We start from the raw sequence: 18,050 nt of genomic DNA, 5'->3' as shown, positions 1-18,050 counted from the left end.
ACCTTCCTATTGTTGCTTGTCTATGCGTGGCGCAAAATAAGCCGATTCAAATAACAACCATTAGATACTGCTCTAATGATTTGGTCTTTCTCTCTACGTCTCTCTCTTTTGCCTTCTGCTCTGGAAATGAGAGGATAATGAGCACTGAGTGGAGAGGCTCTCACTGCCTCCACACGTATACAGCAAACTCAGCGCACATGTAGGCACACACACAGGACTGAGTTACACATGCACATGCTCACAGGGGAACATTAGCAAAATTAGAGTGAGAGGATATGCAGATGGTGCTCATTATGGCCTGCTGCCTGTCAATAACACTTTACACCAGCTAAAAGAAAGTACAAAAAAGAAAAAAAATAGTGTCAGCCCCCCATGTCAAACACCTTCCTCATAACACCCCACTTCTCTGTTCTTTCACACATGAGGTGAGGAGATATGGTGTCATTCGTGATCCTTTAACAGTTTTTTCCCTGTTAAGGGCAATTGGAGGCAAGTGAAATGCTATTTTTTTAAAATGCAGTCTAAGTCAACGCTTATCTAACGCGCAATATGGCATAAAAGCATATGAATACAGGGTGACATGCACTGATATGCTGGCTGTGAGCTTGGTGGGCATCCTGCTCCACAACCCAGTGCATTTCAAAGACTCTTGCTGGCTCAGGTATATCCAATCTGCTGCACTTGGGCAGACACAAGAAAAGGCTTTTCTCACTTCAGTGACTCACCAGTCCTTACGTAAAATAGCAATATAGCCTTCCCAAAGTGCCTATAGACCTGCCAACTCACAGGCTTTGCTTCCAAAGCAAAATCATCTGTTGCAATACTATAGGGTGTCTGATCTTAAAAGAGTGGCTATTTGAAGTAGGAGCCAGGAAAGAGAGTTATGTAAGAAAACACTATGTGTCTAAAAACAAATTCTTCACAAGATAATTCAGCATCATTTCAACCTGCCTCATTCTCATTAAAGAAGACTTAATGTGCCCATTTCCATCTCTATCATGATATGCTTAGACTCTACTAGACTAGCTTTGTGTGCTTCAGAATTCAAACCTATCTTTATTTGTCCTATGCTGAGTCTTGATGCGAGTTGATCCTCTGTGTGAAGCAAGTAGTTTTAGCTTCCTTGCCTGTTCCACATGAGACGACCATATTAGGAGTAACCACTCTCACCGACATGACACAGACACAAGTTAAAAAACATTTTAAAAAAGCAATCTGAAGCCTGAGCTTTAGTTTCACAGGGATTACTTAGTACAGCGGTCCCCAACCCCCGGGCCTCGGACCGGTACCGGTCTGTGAGTTGAGGCTCAGGTGTGAAATGTATAGTTTTCAGGGTTTTTATCGGTTTTCAGCGTTATTTTGTTATCATTTTTATTGTTAACTCGGTTTTCCTGGGTCTTTTCACGTGTGTTATGAATAAATCTTATTTTTTTCGGTACCGGTACTACTTTTATTTTGTTGTATTTATCCGCGACACCTTAAAGGCCGGTCCGTGAAAATATTGTCGGTCCGTGGCGCAAAAAAGGTTGGAGACCGCTGGCTTATAGTGATGGGTCGTTCGCGAACGAAATGGCTCTTAGAGCCGACTCTTTGACGTGAACGACGCGAGCCGGCTCCTTATCGCGAGCCGTCACGTGGGTTTTTTTTTTTTTTCTTTCTCTCAGCCTCTCTCTCGCACTTTTTTCCCGCTTCACTCTGCACGCGAGCCTTGTGCTTTACGCTGGGCAGAGGGGGGAGGGGCGGTAGTTACACTCAGTAGCACAGGAACAGAGAGAGAGAAAGAGAGGCAGGGACAACAACATTAGAAAGGTATAGTAATCATCCACAACTATTTTCGGTTGCAGATGATAAAGGATTGAGAAAGTTTATTCATGCAGGTCCATATGACAGAGAATATGCATGTTCTTTTTGTTTTCATATTATAATTTATATTTAATTGTGTTGTGGTTTGCAGTGTTTTGTGTTCTTTTCACTTTAAATTTGTGAAAGGAAAAAGCTGAAAATTTAAATAGTTAAAACTTGAAATGTGAATAGTTGATTTTTGTATTATATGATTTATTTATTACATTTTATGTGGAGTGAATAAATAAAAGTATATTTACGGTGGCCCCTAGAGACAAAGCACATACAAACTTCAAATCACGTACGAACTCTGAAGCATGTACAAACTCCAAAACACGTAAAAACACGTACAAACTCCAAAACATGTAAAAACTCCAAAACACGTAAAAACACGTACAAACTCCGAAGCACGTAAAAACTCAGAAGCATATAAAAACTCAGAAGCACATAAAAACTCAAAACACGTACAAAAGACAACAGAAGTGCTCCAGGATGCTGGGCGCAGTGTTGAGCCTTTGTTATCTTGTGGCTACACAAGCCAGCAAGTACCAACGACCGGATTTGGTGTGTGGTAGTAACAGGTAAATGAACTTTTTTTTAAATTATTTGAATATATATATGAGTGCCTGTGTATAAATACACAAACAATACACACATGCTTTCAATTGTGTAATTTAAGTGATCTAGTAGCTCTGCTTTGGAAGTTCAGTTCATGCTAGAAATGTGTTTTGGAGTTTGTACGTGTTTTGTCTCTAGGGGCCACCGCATATATTTATATATAAACATATATAAATAAAACCACTTGTTTTTACGTTAGTAATTCCTTTTGTGCATAATTTTATATTATTGTTAATAATAAATTAATTAAAGCAACAAAACAACCTGAAGAGCCGGTTCGGAGCCGAAAGAGCCGGCTCTTTTTAGTGAACCGAACCGAAAGAGCCGGATCCCTAAAAAGAGCCGGAAATCCCATCACTACTGGCTTAGTACATATGCTCACATTATTATTTGATATAGATATAGTGAAGCACAGACTTACGCAAAACAGCTCATATTAGGGCAACTACCATGAGCTCCCTTCTGTTAAAAAAGGATTTTTACTCTACCTGGAGATACTTGCCAGCTGACCTAATAATCACCATAATTACACCTAAGTCCATGGTGACTGAAATGTAGGACGAGACATGGAATGTCCACGTCAATCTGAGAGGAAAAGCAGCCAAATTTACATCTGGTGTGTTGGGATGGGCAGAGTTCTGGAATCTTTTTGATCATACGTCACATATTTGTTTACTCTGTGAGGCTGCGGTTAGCTCTCCAATCAGTGTAGGTGTTTGTGTTGGAGAAGTAAAATGCATTTTAAGACATTTTAAGTGTTACATATGTGACAATTTTTGCGACCTTTTTTGCAACCTAAAACCCCCCCCAAAAAAACAACAACAAAAACAAGTACCATGGTCTTTAGTGACCTCATAGCTGTTGAGAGCCATGCAGTTAGCAGCAGTGCAGCGGTTCTTTGGAAGTTTGGATGGATGTCATACCTCCTACACCAACAATTTTCTTCATTGTCTGCAGTAGTTTGTGGCACGAGTGAAAAGCTTACCGGTAGATGACAAATTTTTTCCGTTGTCTCTCTGTCCTCCTCTCTCTTGTTTGCACTCGTGCCATCTTCTGAAGCTTTTAGTGCACTTAGGCTAACACTATGTTACTGTCAACTCAGTACTAACTTAACATTATTTCACTTCACCTTTTTGTTGTTAGATAGCTCTACTGCACAGGACCTATCATTTGTGTGAGGAGATGCACTTACAGTGAGAACAGGGACAGGAGAAACTAGCGGACTGCAAATGGAGTATTGAGTAGTCTATGTGCTAGTGCCAAAAATCTTTTGATTTTTCATCCAGTGATGACAAAAACATGTTGGCTTACCCCAAATTTAAAGTGAAATACATGAAATAATGATCCTTTTTGAGTTTCACACTTGTGATAGTAAACATGTGTAGTTTTGAGTGTATTTGTACTCACCTTCACAAGAGAGGCCGTGAGATGTGACCCCAGACAAACTATCCTTACAAACATTGCAAAAGGTGGGCCGTGCATGGGAGCAGGCGTACCAGTTGTGCATCCCTGAGAAATGTTCCACATTAAACTGTGCTGTCTGGCAAAGGAGAGGTGAAAACAGCAGTCACATGTCACAAATGTAAGCATGATCAAAAAGAAAAAACATTGAACATTGATTTACAGACACACAATTGATACTCGACTCCTTTGTGGTATACTAGCTTTCTTTTAGAATAACTATTATTCATTTTCCCCTAACACCATGACAACATTAGTTAGGAAAGTGCCTGGTATAAGAAAAGAGCCTCCACAGGAGAGAGAGAGCCTCCACTTCCTTAGAGTTGTTAGAGTGACGACTTTTACAAAAAGCTACACACCCAGGTCAGATGAACTGGATGCCTCTACACATTAGTATATGGAGAGGTCCTACTGTGGAGCCACAGTGTAGTGTACCCATGTGGGTGTTGCATCTGCAGTAGTTGGCGCAGTCCTGGATATAATTGGTTTTTCACAAGTACAACTGTAACAGGTGCTTACAAACTGGGGTACTTGCATTCTTTAACAGTGTCACATAAAAGGATACAGCAATTAAATGCTGCTGTGTGGACATATTGGCAGGAGTGCGCATGCTTGTGTGTCTGTGTGTGTGCGTGTGTTTGTGTGAACATGTGTGTTCCCTGTGTTGTGTGAGCTCTGGGGTTGCTGCAGCACTGCAGTGCAGTAAGGGGGTGAGGGATGGGGTCTTATATAAGATTTCCCTCTCAAATCAAAGGCATTAAAATGCAGCACAGCTTTCTTCCTGTGCTCGCCACATCACCTCGCTGTCAGTGCACAGCCAGGATTTACAGTCTTCTTAACATATTCTGTTGACAGTGGAATACGCTGAGCAGTTACGATCAGTTTTGATGCTGGTAACATGTTTTCTAGATTCTTCAAGAAATACTGGCTTGAAGTGAAAAAAAAAAAGCTTTCAAATAGGCATCTACCGAGTATGTTCTGTGTTAGAAAGTCATAAGGAGAAAAAACACTTGGGAGAATAGGATGTGCCAATACAGTTTTTCTTACTGTTACTCTGCCCAGTGTCGAACATGTGACAACATGCGGGTGGAGGCGTGCTTATGCATGTGCTGCAGCCCTATCTGAACTCCGCATTTCTATGTATCCCATCCCCAAAACTGCCAAACAACCCCCCCCCCCCCTCCCCTCCACAAACACACACACACACACACACACTTTAATCTGTTGAACTGGACCTTACCTCGTAATGCTCTCTGGACTGGACGGACTTGAGCGAGCTGATCCAGTCCTCCATCTCTTTCCTGTTCTCAGCACAGAGGATGAGCCTACGGAACGGAGTGATCACCTGGAGGCAAAGGGGGGAGGAGGTACGAGAGAGTGAGACAGATACTGTGGCTAAACAGCGAGACAGCGCAAGCGAAACAGAGCTTAATGTTTCCAGCTCTTTCCTCTTCAGCCTGCGGTACCTCTGAGTGGAGAACAACCGGCTCTGTCTTTAAGAGAGAGCAAGGATGTAAAGCCCCCCTCCCTCTTTCTCTCTCTCCTTCGCTCTCTCTCTCTCTTACATACATACACTCTCTTTGTCTCTCATTAACTCTAGCTCACTCACACCTTCTTCAGTTAAGTCTCTTCCCAGCTCTTCATGAGGCTTTGAGGCAGATATGTGCTGACAGGCAAAGAGCCTCACTAAAGGCAAAGAGCCTCTCTCTCTCCCGTTGCCTCCTCCTCTCTCGTCCTCTACTTGTGAGCATGTGTGTGTGTGTTCGTGTGTTTAAAGGACAGTGCCTGTAGATAACCCTACAGACAAACAGCACCCTTTCAACAGCCCATCACTTATTTATGCTCACTCATCTCTTCCTTCTCTCCATTTCTTTCCAAGTCATTGTTTTCCCACAGTGTGTTATCTTGATTTACATTAGTGAGAGGAGAGAGTTGAAATACAGGCACGGCTCACACACACGTACACAAGATAATCTCACAGCACTAAAACTGCTCCAACCACTAGCTTTCTATCTGCAAGAAATGCTTTGTCTAAAGCAGGTCACTAAATACAAATGCCATATTTTAAGTGGACTGTATTACCAAATGAGATAATAATTAAAACCATGTAATTCATTTATTGAGCTATCCAGTCTGCTTTTTGGACAAGTGTGGAAAACAAAGTGTAAAAATAAAGAGCTAAATTTAAAATACTGTCTACAGAGAAGCTGCTTGTGAAATCTGTAGACTGTATAGATAAGATGGTCATAGCCACAATAACTTGAAAATTGGCACAGCATTACTTGTCTGATACTGCCTCTAGTTAAATGTTTTATTCATTGTTATTTTTGATTTTTAAAACCAACTGTGACAAACAAGCAATACTAGTGCATCATTAGTAGGAACTTATTACTCACAAGTAGGGATGGGTATCGTTTAGGTTTTATCCGATACCGGTGCCAAATCGGTACTTTTGAAACGGTGCCGGTGCTTAAACGGTGCTCAAACCGGTGCTTAAAGAATGGAGAACACAAACTTTGTCCAAAAACCTCTCATGTTCAGCTGTTTGTTTGTTTTTTTTGTAAAAAGATAACAATGTTAGCCTTTTCTGCAGCTATGGGGCATATATGGTATCACTCTTGGCTGGAAGCAGTGCTTAAACAATGGAAAAAACACAAACTTTGTCCAAAAACCTCTCATGTTTAACTGTTTCCCACTTTTTCTTTGGTCATTTTAGCCTTTTTGTCCAGGGTGAAGGGAGTATCTGCCATCAAACAAGAGGACAGCCGCATGTAGCTATGATGATGTTTGCTAGTTCACCTTACATGCATTAATGTAATAACGTGATTAGCCTACTCAACGTAAATTACACTCGAACAACATTAAGCGACTCACGCAGAGAAGAACGGCTGCTGCTGCCTTCATCATCCTCATCATTTCTGCTACACTGGCAGGGCTAGGGGCCAGGACTCTATTCTTCGGGTTTTTGGGGGATGTTGCTCCGGGTCCGATAACTGGCAACCCACCCAACGTGCACAGTGTGAGGTCTCGCAGCAAGCTATCAAATACGGCGCATTTCTCGGCTTTTAAAAAAAACGCTATGCGTCGCCAGCTGTTTAATCGGATTCGAGGTGTTACCTCCTTTGACAGTATCACAGTATCAGCTTAAAGCACTTGTTGCTGCTGAGTTTGCATATTTTGCTGTGAAGTACAGCCAGACTTTTGACCGCTTCGCCTTGGACATTTTTAATCTGTAGCTCTGCTCTAACTGAACGTACGTACCTGGCCCCGCCTACTATCCTGGGAAACGTAAAATGATTGGCTAGAAGTGTATCACAGCTCAGGGAAAAAAAGCACCGAAATAAAGCACCGAAATGTGCGCTGCTTTTCGGTCTGGTTACTACCGTTTATGTCAGAACCAGTGCCATCATGGCACCGGACACCGGTACCCATCCCTACTCACAAGGTATCTCTATCCTAAAGCTTTTTCACTCTAAATGGGCCCATAATTCACAAAGTGAAAATGAAGCTATGTTGAAAGACACAGAAAACTAGCAACTAAAATTACAAATCACCAAGAAAGAGGTCACAGACTGAGACAACTGGGTTTCCGATTCCGATTCCATTGGAAGGATTTAGGTTTAAATGACTTTCATGTTGGCTTCACATGCTTTTAAAGAGCTTGGGAATCATAACGCCAACAGGTAACAAGGAGGAAAACACACTAACAAATGGTGAAACAAAACATCCAAATGACCTGGGAGATTAACAACACAATAGGACACAGACAGATGCTAAACAATTAGGCTAAGGAGTGTTATTAGGAAGGATAGATCCATATAAACACAAAGAATGGTCACTTTAGTTTTAGGAGCTCTTGCTCTTGTTCCCCAACATTTTCTCAGAAACAGTTTGTGGTGAATTATGATACATCAAAAAAAGCTAAGAATTATAAATTGCTTGAAGCTTGCATTGATGTGGGACTCAGACATTCAGCCACTGAGCCATGGCTCTGTGGTACACACAAAGATTGCAGGGGAAAAGATGCAGAAAAGTATATACAAGGTGTCTTTACACCTTGTATATACTTTGTTTTACTTCATATTTAATACTTTACTGTGTAGCATAATGTTTTGCTATGTAATAATAACTTAACATGCTCTACCTTGTAGTTAAACTGTACTGTGAATCTGAAAAATAAAATTTTTTTAGATGTGAAAATAATTTTCTGTCTTTTATGATGGCAAAATGTTTCATTGCAACACTTTGTGTTCTTGCAGCAGGTGCAGGATCTCTGTTGATACTAGTCCGAGGGAACAACAACATCTTCTGTGTCCGAGGTATATCAGATGCCGAAGTGGTATCCAGTCATGATCACACTCTTGCATTTCAGAAGCTGTTTAAAAAAAAACCCAAACCCACAAGATTTTCTTTGCTTCTAGCTATGCTCATGTGTATCAGCAAAGTATCTGCTGTCATCAAGCAACATATATTTTGAAATTTTATTGATGGTGATGTTTTTCCTTCATCCAGCTGCTACCCAGACCAAGCTCCATGTTGCTGCTTCCGGTCTAGAAAGAGCTCCATACCGTTTCGGTCATACATACAGCTGTGAATGAGCAGATGAGCTTCAATGCCCACAACGTAACTTTCAAACCCAGAGGCAGCATCTACCTCTGTCCATTATTTTATCAGCTCAGACTTGTGTGAACAATAGTCCAATGATGTATTCTGTATACAGTTAAGGACCGTAGTCAGTGAAATCTATATGTGAGGAAATACTAGCCTCTAAACAAAAGATCATTGACACAGATGTTATATAGGGAGGAGACAAGGCACTTAAGGAATTCTGAACAGAAATCTACTGGAGACTAACTTTGACCAAAACAGTGCAGACATAATTAATCTCTTTTTGATATACATATACAATTCTATGCACTTATATTTTGCAATCACATACTGTAAAAACGCAGAAATGGAAATCAGGAACATAAATAAAGGTCTGCATCTCCGCTGTGTCTTTATCTTCTGTTCTGGTGCTTCTCTTTGAGGTCACCTCATGTGCATATTTTAATTTACTGTTACATTCTTCATTGCCATCATCAAGTGTTTTCATTATCCATTACTAGAGATGGCACGATACCACTTTTTTATGTCCGATACCGATATCATAAATTTGGATATCTGCCGATACCGATATGAATCCGATATAGTGTTTTTTAATCAACAAAACTGTTTTTTAAAATATCTTGCTGCATTTTGCAAGTCTGCAAGTTCATACTCAAGTTTAAAACAACAACTACACTAAAGCTATTCTGTTATACCTGTATACAAAAAAAATATTTCATAGTTCAGCAATACTGATCAATCTAATAAACTTAGACCTACACCATCCTCCCTATTCTGGTATTTTAAAGAGTACTTAGCGTAAATATTAAGCAACCTAACTAATAGGGTTCCAACTCCCAGCAACAACAAAAATAAAAAAATAAAAAATAGGGAACCACCCCTCACGCTCCACCTCATGATGCTTAATCGACGTAATCAACCTTAATTTGATAAAGTGTGAAAAAAATGCACAGAAATCAATTATTTTTCAAGAAATATTAAATAGATTCAACATCTTTCTTCAACAAAATTGCAGACTGCACAGATGGTACCTTCCCAAAGGAAAAAGTACTATAGCTTACTAGGGTATATATATTAGACTTAATAGTCACTATATACAGTAATTGACTTCTATTCATTTTACATAAAATTAAAACTTTGGGTGTCAGATAATTATTTATTAAAAGCTCGACATTTTAAATGAGAATAAGAAAGAAAAGTATGTCTTTGTGCCCCCTTTTCCCTGTTCATGCCCTATCGGCCCCCCTGGCTAAACTTTGCTAGATCCGCCCCTGCACAGTTACAGCCGTCAGCTACATAGAAAAAGATCCTCGAGTAGAAAGTAATATTAAATACATTCTAACAACAGCTGATCAAGCTTAAATGTGCTGCTGTTGTTCAGCCGCTGGTTTCCTCTTTCTGGTGCAAAGTGGGCCAAAAGCAAACTAGAGACACGGACTCGCGACAGAAAAGCCGATCAGCTGATCGTTAAGCAGTTTCATGATTGAAGTAGCAGCAGGAGAGGCAGTCGCTCCATATATCGCTTGTTAAGCTTAAGGCAGGAATGCTTTACAAACATTCAGAGATGGACTTACACACTTGCTTTACTTCTCTCGGGGATAACTTTGTCGGAGATGAAATGCCGGGTTGCTAGCGAAGCTCCACATGCTATCCAGACCACCTACAGGTCCCGCATGCCACAGCCGCTCTATCACGTGATGCATACTTCTCCGACTGCTAACGTTCTGAGGTGAGTTACGGCGTGTTGCAAGTTTTGTGAGGTGCTTTCGTGATATTTAATGGATCGGATTACATTTTTTATTTTTCTCCGATATCCGATCCAGTAATTTAGGTCAGTATCGGACCGATACCGATACGTAATATCGGATCGGTCCATCTCTATCCATTACTCAGAAGAAACAGCACTGTCTTATTACTCCCTCCCCTCTCTCTCTGACTCACTGTGTCGCATTGTGTCTAATAAAACAGCCTCAGATTTTACACCTGCTTTCATCCACATGTTACATTTTTAGGTGTAGTTTGCTCTGCTGGAGCTAATCTTAGGAAGGATAGTTCACAAGCAGTCAGTTATTAAGTTTCTGTTCCCTTCTTCAATAATTTAAGAAGAAGCAGCCTATAATATAGTGCATCTGGAATGTATTCACAACACATCACTTGGTCCACATTTTATCATTTTACAGTCTTATTCCAAAATGTATTAAATTCATTTTTCACCTTTTCGCCTTCACAATTTTATACACAATACCGAAAATTGACAAAGTGAAATTATTTCAAATTTATTAAAAATGAAAAACAAAAATATTACATGTATATACCAAGCCTTTGCTCAGCGTTTTGTTGAGGCACCTTTGGTAGCAATTACAGCCTCAAGTCTTTTTGAGAAGCTCAATAATAATGAATGGGGAACATCAGCTTGTTTTCAGATTTCTCCAGAGATGTTCAATCAGGTTCACGTCTGGGCTCAGGCTGGGCCACTCAAGGACAATCACAGCGTGGTTTCGTAGCCAAACATTTTCTTATCTTGGCTATGGATTTTTTTTAGCTTTGTAAAGACGTTTCACCTCTTGTCTTCATAAAATGTAATGAAATCCGGTTGCTTTCTTTCCAAGAACCTACACAGACATATAGCTGTATTTATCTTTCCCTCAACCTTGACTAGTGTCCCAATTCCTGCTGCCAAAAAACATCCCTACAGCATGATTCTGCCACCACCATGCTTCATGAACCTTTTTCATTAGGAGTAGTTTCCATATTGCCACTCATACACGTTTGATTGGTGGTGTGCAACAGAAATGGTTGTGTTTCTGAAAGGTTCTCGTCTTTCCACAAAGCAACACTGGAGTAAGCGCACGACCGTGGCTCAGGGGGTTGGGAAGCACATCTGTAACCGAAAGGTTGCTGGTTCGATCCCCGGGCTCTCTGTCTCTGTAAGACACTTTTCCCTACCGCCTACTGGTGTTGGCTAGAGGGGCCGATGGCGTGATATGGCAGCCTCGTTTCTGTCAGTCTGCCCCAGGGTAGCTGTGGCTACAAGTGTAGCTTTCCTCCACCAGTGTGTGAGAGTGAATGACTAGTGGCATTGTAAAGCGCTTTGGGTGCCTGGAAAAGCGCTATATAAATCCAATCCATTATTATTGTGCGCTTTGTCACCTCCATGACTAGGGCCATTCTACGCTGATCCCTCAGATTGGCCAGGCAACCAGCTCTATGAAGGTTCCTGGTGGTTGATTTATTTACAATGCTGGAATTGGAATAAGGCTGTACCATGACAAAATATGGAACAAGTGAAGTGTTGTGAATACTTTCCAGGTTCAGTGTAAAAACTGCACGAGGAAAAATACATAGCTTTGCAGCTTTTCCTCTAACTTATTAATGTCTCCAAATATTCATAGACTTCAGCTGATTAGCCTCTCGCTCTCTCCCTGATTTCTGATGCACCATTTCAAATGCACACCACTTGTAAGCAATACACTGCTGTGGAGCTCCAATCCTTTCTTAAATTGCATCCTTTTTAGCAATAAGATGACAAATGTGTTACAGTGCAGTCCACACAGCCTTTGGACTAAATGCATCCATCAAAGAAAAAATGAGTGAGACACTACCCCTAACTCCCCCTCTGTCTTTCTGATTGCAGGCCTGTTTAGACCTGTAGCAACCGAGGCTATTACAAGGTGTGGAAAACAGCAGGTGCACAACAAACCCGTGTCACTATGGCTGCAAGTGTGTATAGTGTGCAATGTTTATTAGGGTATGTGTATTTTAGGGTTTTAATGATACATCTGGTGCTGCACTGCCTTTCTTTCTGTAGAAAGGTTTCTGTTGCTCACTGACCATCTGGTTTGCATCAACATGTTTCAAATAGCCAAAGCTCTGGTGGAGGTAAACTTATGTACTTTGTTACCTATATAACAACATTATTTTCTTTAAGCTACAAAATGAAATGTCCTAAACTGATAAACTAAGACTTTTTTGGTTCTATATTTTATTGCTTTGGATATATAAAACAAGTGAACCATGGAGTGCATTTACAGGGTGAGTGTGGCTCAATAGGAACTGAGTAATAAAAGACTGAATCTACACACTACATAATAAAAAAAAACATCTCGTTGGACTTATAGGGCAGACAACTCAACACAAATACTATTAAAATGCTTCTCAGACTGACTCATAAGAATGCGACTGTAGTTTTCTCAGCAGTGAGACCAAAATGAATTTCTGTTTAATCAATTACCTCACAAAAACACCAAATTCTTACAATTTAACACAGCTTGTAGTCTATTGCTATTTAGTACTAATGCACACATGCACACATTTGGATGCATCTCAACATTAAGCTACAAAGAAACATGAAACATCAGGTAGTCAGTTATTCTCATTAGACACACTTTAGTAGGAGGCTACTAAACCCTATAAAGCAGCTGACTGCCCAGTGACAATATGTTCATTACATATTAAGGGTCAACCATGTGTGAATGCACATGCAGTGCAGCAGAGTTATATAAAAATGGATGGCATGACAAAGCTTACATGATACCCACTTTTAGGGCTGCTCAATTAATCGAATTTTAATCACGATTACGATCTGGGCTTTCAACGATCATTAAAAATGACTGAGCCGATTATTAGCCCCTCCCTCATTTATCCGCGACACCTTAAAGGCCGGTCCGTGAAAATATTGTCGGGCATAAACCGGTCCGTGGCGCAAAAAAGGTTGGAGACCGCTGATTAAGAGGACCCGAGGGAAGCTCGGAAAGCTAAGCAGAAGTTATTTGGAGAGGAGAGTGACTGCCGCTGGTTGAAAAGAGAGTTTAAAAAAAAAACTTCAGTGGTGTTGCACACTATTTTATATTATTTTTTAAAGTTATTGTTAACCCTTTAAAGCCGGTCAGAGCAGCACGCTCCGTTTTGCGTAACTATTTTTAAATCCCTGTAGAACCTGAACCGTGTAAGCTAGCGCAATAATTTGTTTTGCATATGAAACCGGAGGAGTTGTACTTACATCTTATGCCATCAGCTTGTCCTCGGTCACGGTTTCGTTCCACATATAGCTTTGCAAAAATTGCATAAAAAGCGCTTGCAGGAACAAAAACATAATATTCCAGAAACACGCTTTGCCGTTCCTATCAGCTGTTCGTAACACTTCCCACAGTGAAATGATGCACCTGCTGTTTTCTTTGCAAATTTGCATCATAGGATTGTTTTTTGTTTTTCCTGCAATATATAAAAATTGCTGTATCTCCAAAATAAAACTATGAAGACACTCAAAATAAATTTCCTGTTGTTGTAAACTATTTTTTGCAACTTTTTTGTATTTAAAGTTTTGAGGGATAAACCTCTTAAATTTCTCCAAGTAGAAATATATGTAAACAAAACAAAATTTTCAATTTTTTTTGTAGTTTATTGCACTTTTTTGCAATTTATGTAATTACTATGGACTTAATGCATACATATTAGTAAAATATGGGCTATAACAGTTGTATAGCAACTTGAAATGCTCCCACAAATGGCACTACAGCATGTAAAAAAAATAATATAAGCTCTGGTGGACTTGGTTCTATAGTAGGTCTTAAAGGGTTAAATAAATATCGTCAAATAATCGTGATCTCAATTTCAGTGAAAATAATCGTGATTATCATTTTTGCCATAATCGAGCAGCCCTACCCACTTTTAACTCTCCAGTTCTCTAGGAAAGTCACTTTGAGTTGAACATGCTAAAGAAAGTTTATACACCGATCGGGCAAAATTACTAACATTGACAGGTAAAATAAATAACACTGATTATCTCTTTATCGTGGCACCTGTTACTGGCTGGGACATATTAAAGCAGGTGAACATTTTATCCTCAAAGTTTATGTGTTAGAAGCAAGGAAAATGGGGACGCATAAGGATTTAAGTGAGTCTGACAAGGGTCAAAATTCTGCAGTGGTCAGGCTCATTGATGAGCGAGTGAAGGCTGGCCCATGTGGTCAGATCCAACAGATGAGCTACTTTAGCTCAAAGCTGCCTAAAAGGTTAATGCTGGTTCTGATAGAAAGGTGTACACAGTCCATCATAGTTTGTTGGAATGCATGTGACTAGAGATGGAGACCAGTCAGGGTGTCCATGCTGACCCCGTGCTGTCCACTGCCGAAAGCCCCAACAATGGGCAGTTTTTTTTTACATACCATACCCGGATGCACTATGGGAAGAATGCAAGCAGACAGAGGCAATGTGATGCTTTAGGAAATATTCTGCTGGGAAACCTTGGGTCCTGTAATCCCTGTGGATGTCACTTTGGCACACACCACCTACCTAAGCATTGTTGCAGACCATGTACACCCATTCATGGATGCAGTATTGCCTGACGTCTGTGGCCTTTTTCAGTAGGCTAATGCATCATGAAGAAAAGCAAAAATGTTTCAGGAACAGTTTGAAAAGCAGAAGGAGGAGGTGTTGACTTGGCCTCCAAATTCCTCAGATCTCACTCCAATCAAGCATCTGTGGGATGTGGTGGACAAACAAGTCCAAACTATGGAGGCCCCACCTCGCAACTTACAAGACTTAAAGAATATGTTGCTATAATCTCAGTGCAGATACTATAGCACACTTTCAGTGGAGTCCATGCCTCAACAAGTCAGGAATGGACCAACACAATATTATACACACCACAACAGACAGGTGGTTATAATGCAATGCCTGATCAGTGTATGCATTTACCAGTGCAAATTCTTGTCTTCACAGAATCCCTTCCACATAGGAGGTCCAACTATTGCAATCAGATTGAATGTGAACACCCCACCACCATTTCCAAAAGGCTGTCAACTTTGGAATACCCACAGAAAAGGCCACCTAGCAATACTGTTACTAAAATGGAAGTAGCATTTGTTATACTTCATTTCTGTTGCATTACAGGTTCAATAACACCAGTCTTCAGTGACTCACTGTGTTAAAGCTTGCTCTTTGTCTCAAGAGGTTCATAAGTTTCACTTTCAGTTGTTTTAGTTTTCTAATGGGACACAAGCAGGGGCGATTTTAGCCCATTTTTGGGAATGAATCAAAGCACCCCCAAAGATTTCTTACTTTTTTTGACAATATTTGCTGTTTGTTGGACACACTACTAAAAATACAAAAAGCATACATTACTTAATTGAGATGGAACATTTTAACAACAAAAGTATAGACAGCCAGGTTCATAATGGATATGAGGAAGTTTTTTTCAAAAAACGGAGCCACATTCAGGTAAAAGTGTAAAATTAAATGATCCGTCAATAAAGGATAATGTTAGATCAGTGTTTCAATATTCATATCTTTTATTAGATGTACATGTGGTTTGGTTATTTGCCTTTTGGTTGAAATTACACTGAGAGAGGACTTTTTTATTAGTGATCTTAATAGTTTTTTTTAATCTAATTGAATACAAACTATTTGTGTATGATTGTCAGTCCAAAGAGGGAGAGAGGAAAGAGGGGAACATGAGGAGAAAGTACAAGTTCAGCAAGAACCAGGTAAGAAAACAGACAGGGAATACTAACAGGCAAAACAGAAACTGTTAAACCGGCAAAGAAAAAAACCCCCAACTAATTTTACTCATACAATCTGGAAGTTATGTTGTCCCATATTAAAGCTGCTATACAGAATTTGCAAAACAAACTGGGTTGTCAGCCCTGGCACTGCATTACCATAGCGAACTTCAGTCAGAGGAAGTCACGGTTGCCAAAAACTTTTTGAAGCTCAAGAGTGAGGCTGGTGCCATCCCAGATATGTTAACATTGTACAATCTTCTGGATAATCAGATCTTCCCCACAGTGAAAACTGTAATTCAGGTTGCCCTAACAAACCCAGTTAGCAGCTGTAGCTGTGAGAGGTCATTTAGTGTCTTAAGTCAGCTCCATACCTGGCTGAGAAGAACCATGGGTCAAAGCAGACTCCAGCACCTGGCTGTGATGTCAGTTGAGAAAGAGATGCTTGAGAGACTTGACCACCAAAATGTGATAGACAGATTTGCCAACCTCAAGGTGAGGCGACATAGGTTAAAAGAAAAGAAAAAAACTGCAGAGCCATAGTAGTATCTGCAGTAAACATCTTTTCATACATTGCATACTTCGTACCAAAGGCCAAGGTGTCTCCATTTTTCTAATTTTTTAATAGTATTTTGTACATTTCAAGGACTCTTCTATTTTTGGAGTGTATTTTTTATGTATCTGTATTATATTATACATACACATTAAAAGTGAATCTCTGTCCAAAAAATGCACTCAGTTTACTTTTTACTCACTATGAGCATCGTTCATTATTCTCCCGCAGTAATTAAGGTTAGGATTTTTTTTTTTTTAAATTCCAATCCATTGTTCTTTGGCAGTAGTAGTCTTTAACAGCATTTACATAACCTTGATCAGATTTGATGGTTTTGTTACAGACTTTTCAAAAAAGTGATGTCATGTTTTGTGACGAGGACCCAGGCACAGAGAGACTTGATGAATTTAAGAATCTTATGATTTAATAAAGAAATTTGCCGACTTGCACAGAGATGGTAAAATTATGATGACTGATGAAGACAACAGACAATGAGGACAGGGAGGAACAGGGGTTTAAATGCACCAAGTAGACAGTCAGAGGGAATTCAGGACAACTGGAGATATTTAAGGATGCAGGGACTGACAGAGCCAGGGAAGAAGTCTCATCGTGACGAGTAAAGTTTATCTTGCCTGGCTGGGCAGCTCTCTGGGTGCTCAGCACCCCCAAAGCTCTGATTCTAGAATCGCTCCTGAACACAAGTATGCTGACACAGAAAAAAAATGTTAAAATTGCATGAATCTCAAGTGAAACAAAGTGTAAAACACAGAGTTTCCATGAACCTTGTATCATAACATAAATTAAATAAAAGATAAACAAAATTACTTTGTATTAACTACAGAATGTACTACTGGGCAGCTCAATTAAAATCAATGGCTGCCTGGATTATTCATGATTCAGAAATGCAGTGGGTATCTATGGAAGAGTATTCCTTACCAGGTATCTCCCTTCGGAGTCTCCCATTTCTCAATCCAAAATCACAGAAAAAAATTTAAATAACTAACCCATGGGTCAAGCACACTGTAAATATTTGGAACCAAGTGTTAAAAATGCTAAAAGGGAATTTGACCATGTCTCGAGCTGTTCCCATAAATGGAAATGTTGAGTTCCTTCCATCATTGTCAGATTAGAGTTTTGAGAGGTAGGCGGAGAAAGGATTGATTACAGTCAATCAGCTGTTTGAAAAGAATACTCTTAAAAGTTTTGCCCATCTAAGGGCCAAATATGCTTTATCCCCAGGGACCACTATAGATATTTCCAGTTAAGGGACTAAATTACAAAGCATAAGAATTGGGACAATATTAGAAGAGAACCAATCGGGTTAGAAAACGATTTCATGGAACTTGGATGATGTCACATGTCTATACAATGGAACGGATAACAGCTCAACTACAACTAAAAGTGCCAACCTTCGAGAAAAATGGGCTCCAATTATAAAATATCTTGACAGGACACTCAGGCCTTAACAC

The 18,050-nt window shown here is 40.0% G+C and overlaps 1 protein-coding gene and 1 long non-coding RNA gene across 12 annotated transcripts in view; one reads left to right on the top strand and one right to left on the bottom strand.

Moving 5' to 3' along the window:
- dgkh (diacylglycerol kinase, eta) overlaps positions 1-18,050 on the bottom strand; it is an 81,135-nt gene that overhangs the window by 31,831 nt on the left and 31,254 nt on the right. For 10 of the 11 annotated variants that reach the window (XM_085435507.1, XM_085435508.1, XM_085435503.1 and 7 more), the window contains 2 exons: positions 5,162-5,266; positions 3,868-4,000 (listed from right to left, as the gene is read on the bottom strand). In XM_085435507.1, the coding sequence (XP_085291633.1) occupies positions 3,868-4,000; positions 5,162-5,266 (238 nt within the window). Of the gene's footprint in view, positions 1-3,867; positions 4,001-5,161; positions 5,267-5,532; positions 5,587-18,050 lie in introns of those variants that run through there. The other variant, XM_085435510.1, reaches the window with a different exon arrangement.
- Positions 1,761-8,988, top strand: LOC146690434 (uncharacterized). The gene is made up of 3 exons (XR_014915809.1): positions 1,761-1,809; positions 8,181-8,240; positions 8,434-8,988. It is a non-coding gene; the product is annotated as an uncharacterized LOC146690434 (long non-coding RNA).

The sequence above is a fragment of the Copadichromis virginalis genome, linkage group LG16, assembly GCF_057382275.1.
Source record: "Copadichromis virginalis isolate Kocher_CV1m ecotype Utaka linkage group LG16, C_Virginalis_male_GT1.1, whole genome shotgun sequence".
NCBI classification, from domain to species: domain Eukaryota; kingdom Metazoa; phylum Chordata; class Actinopteri; order Cichliformes; family Cichlidae; genus Copadichromis; species Copadichromis virginalis.
The sequence above is the reverse complement of the archived record's forward strand: the minus strand, read 5'-3'. Positions and strand labels throughout refer to the sequence as shown.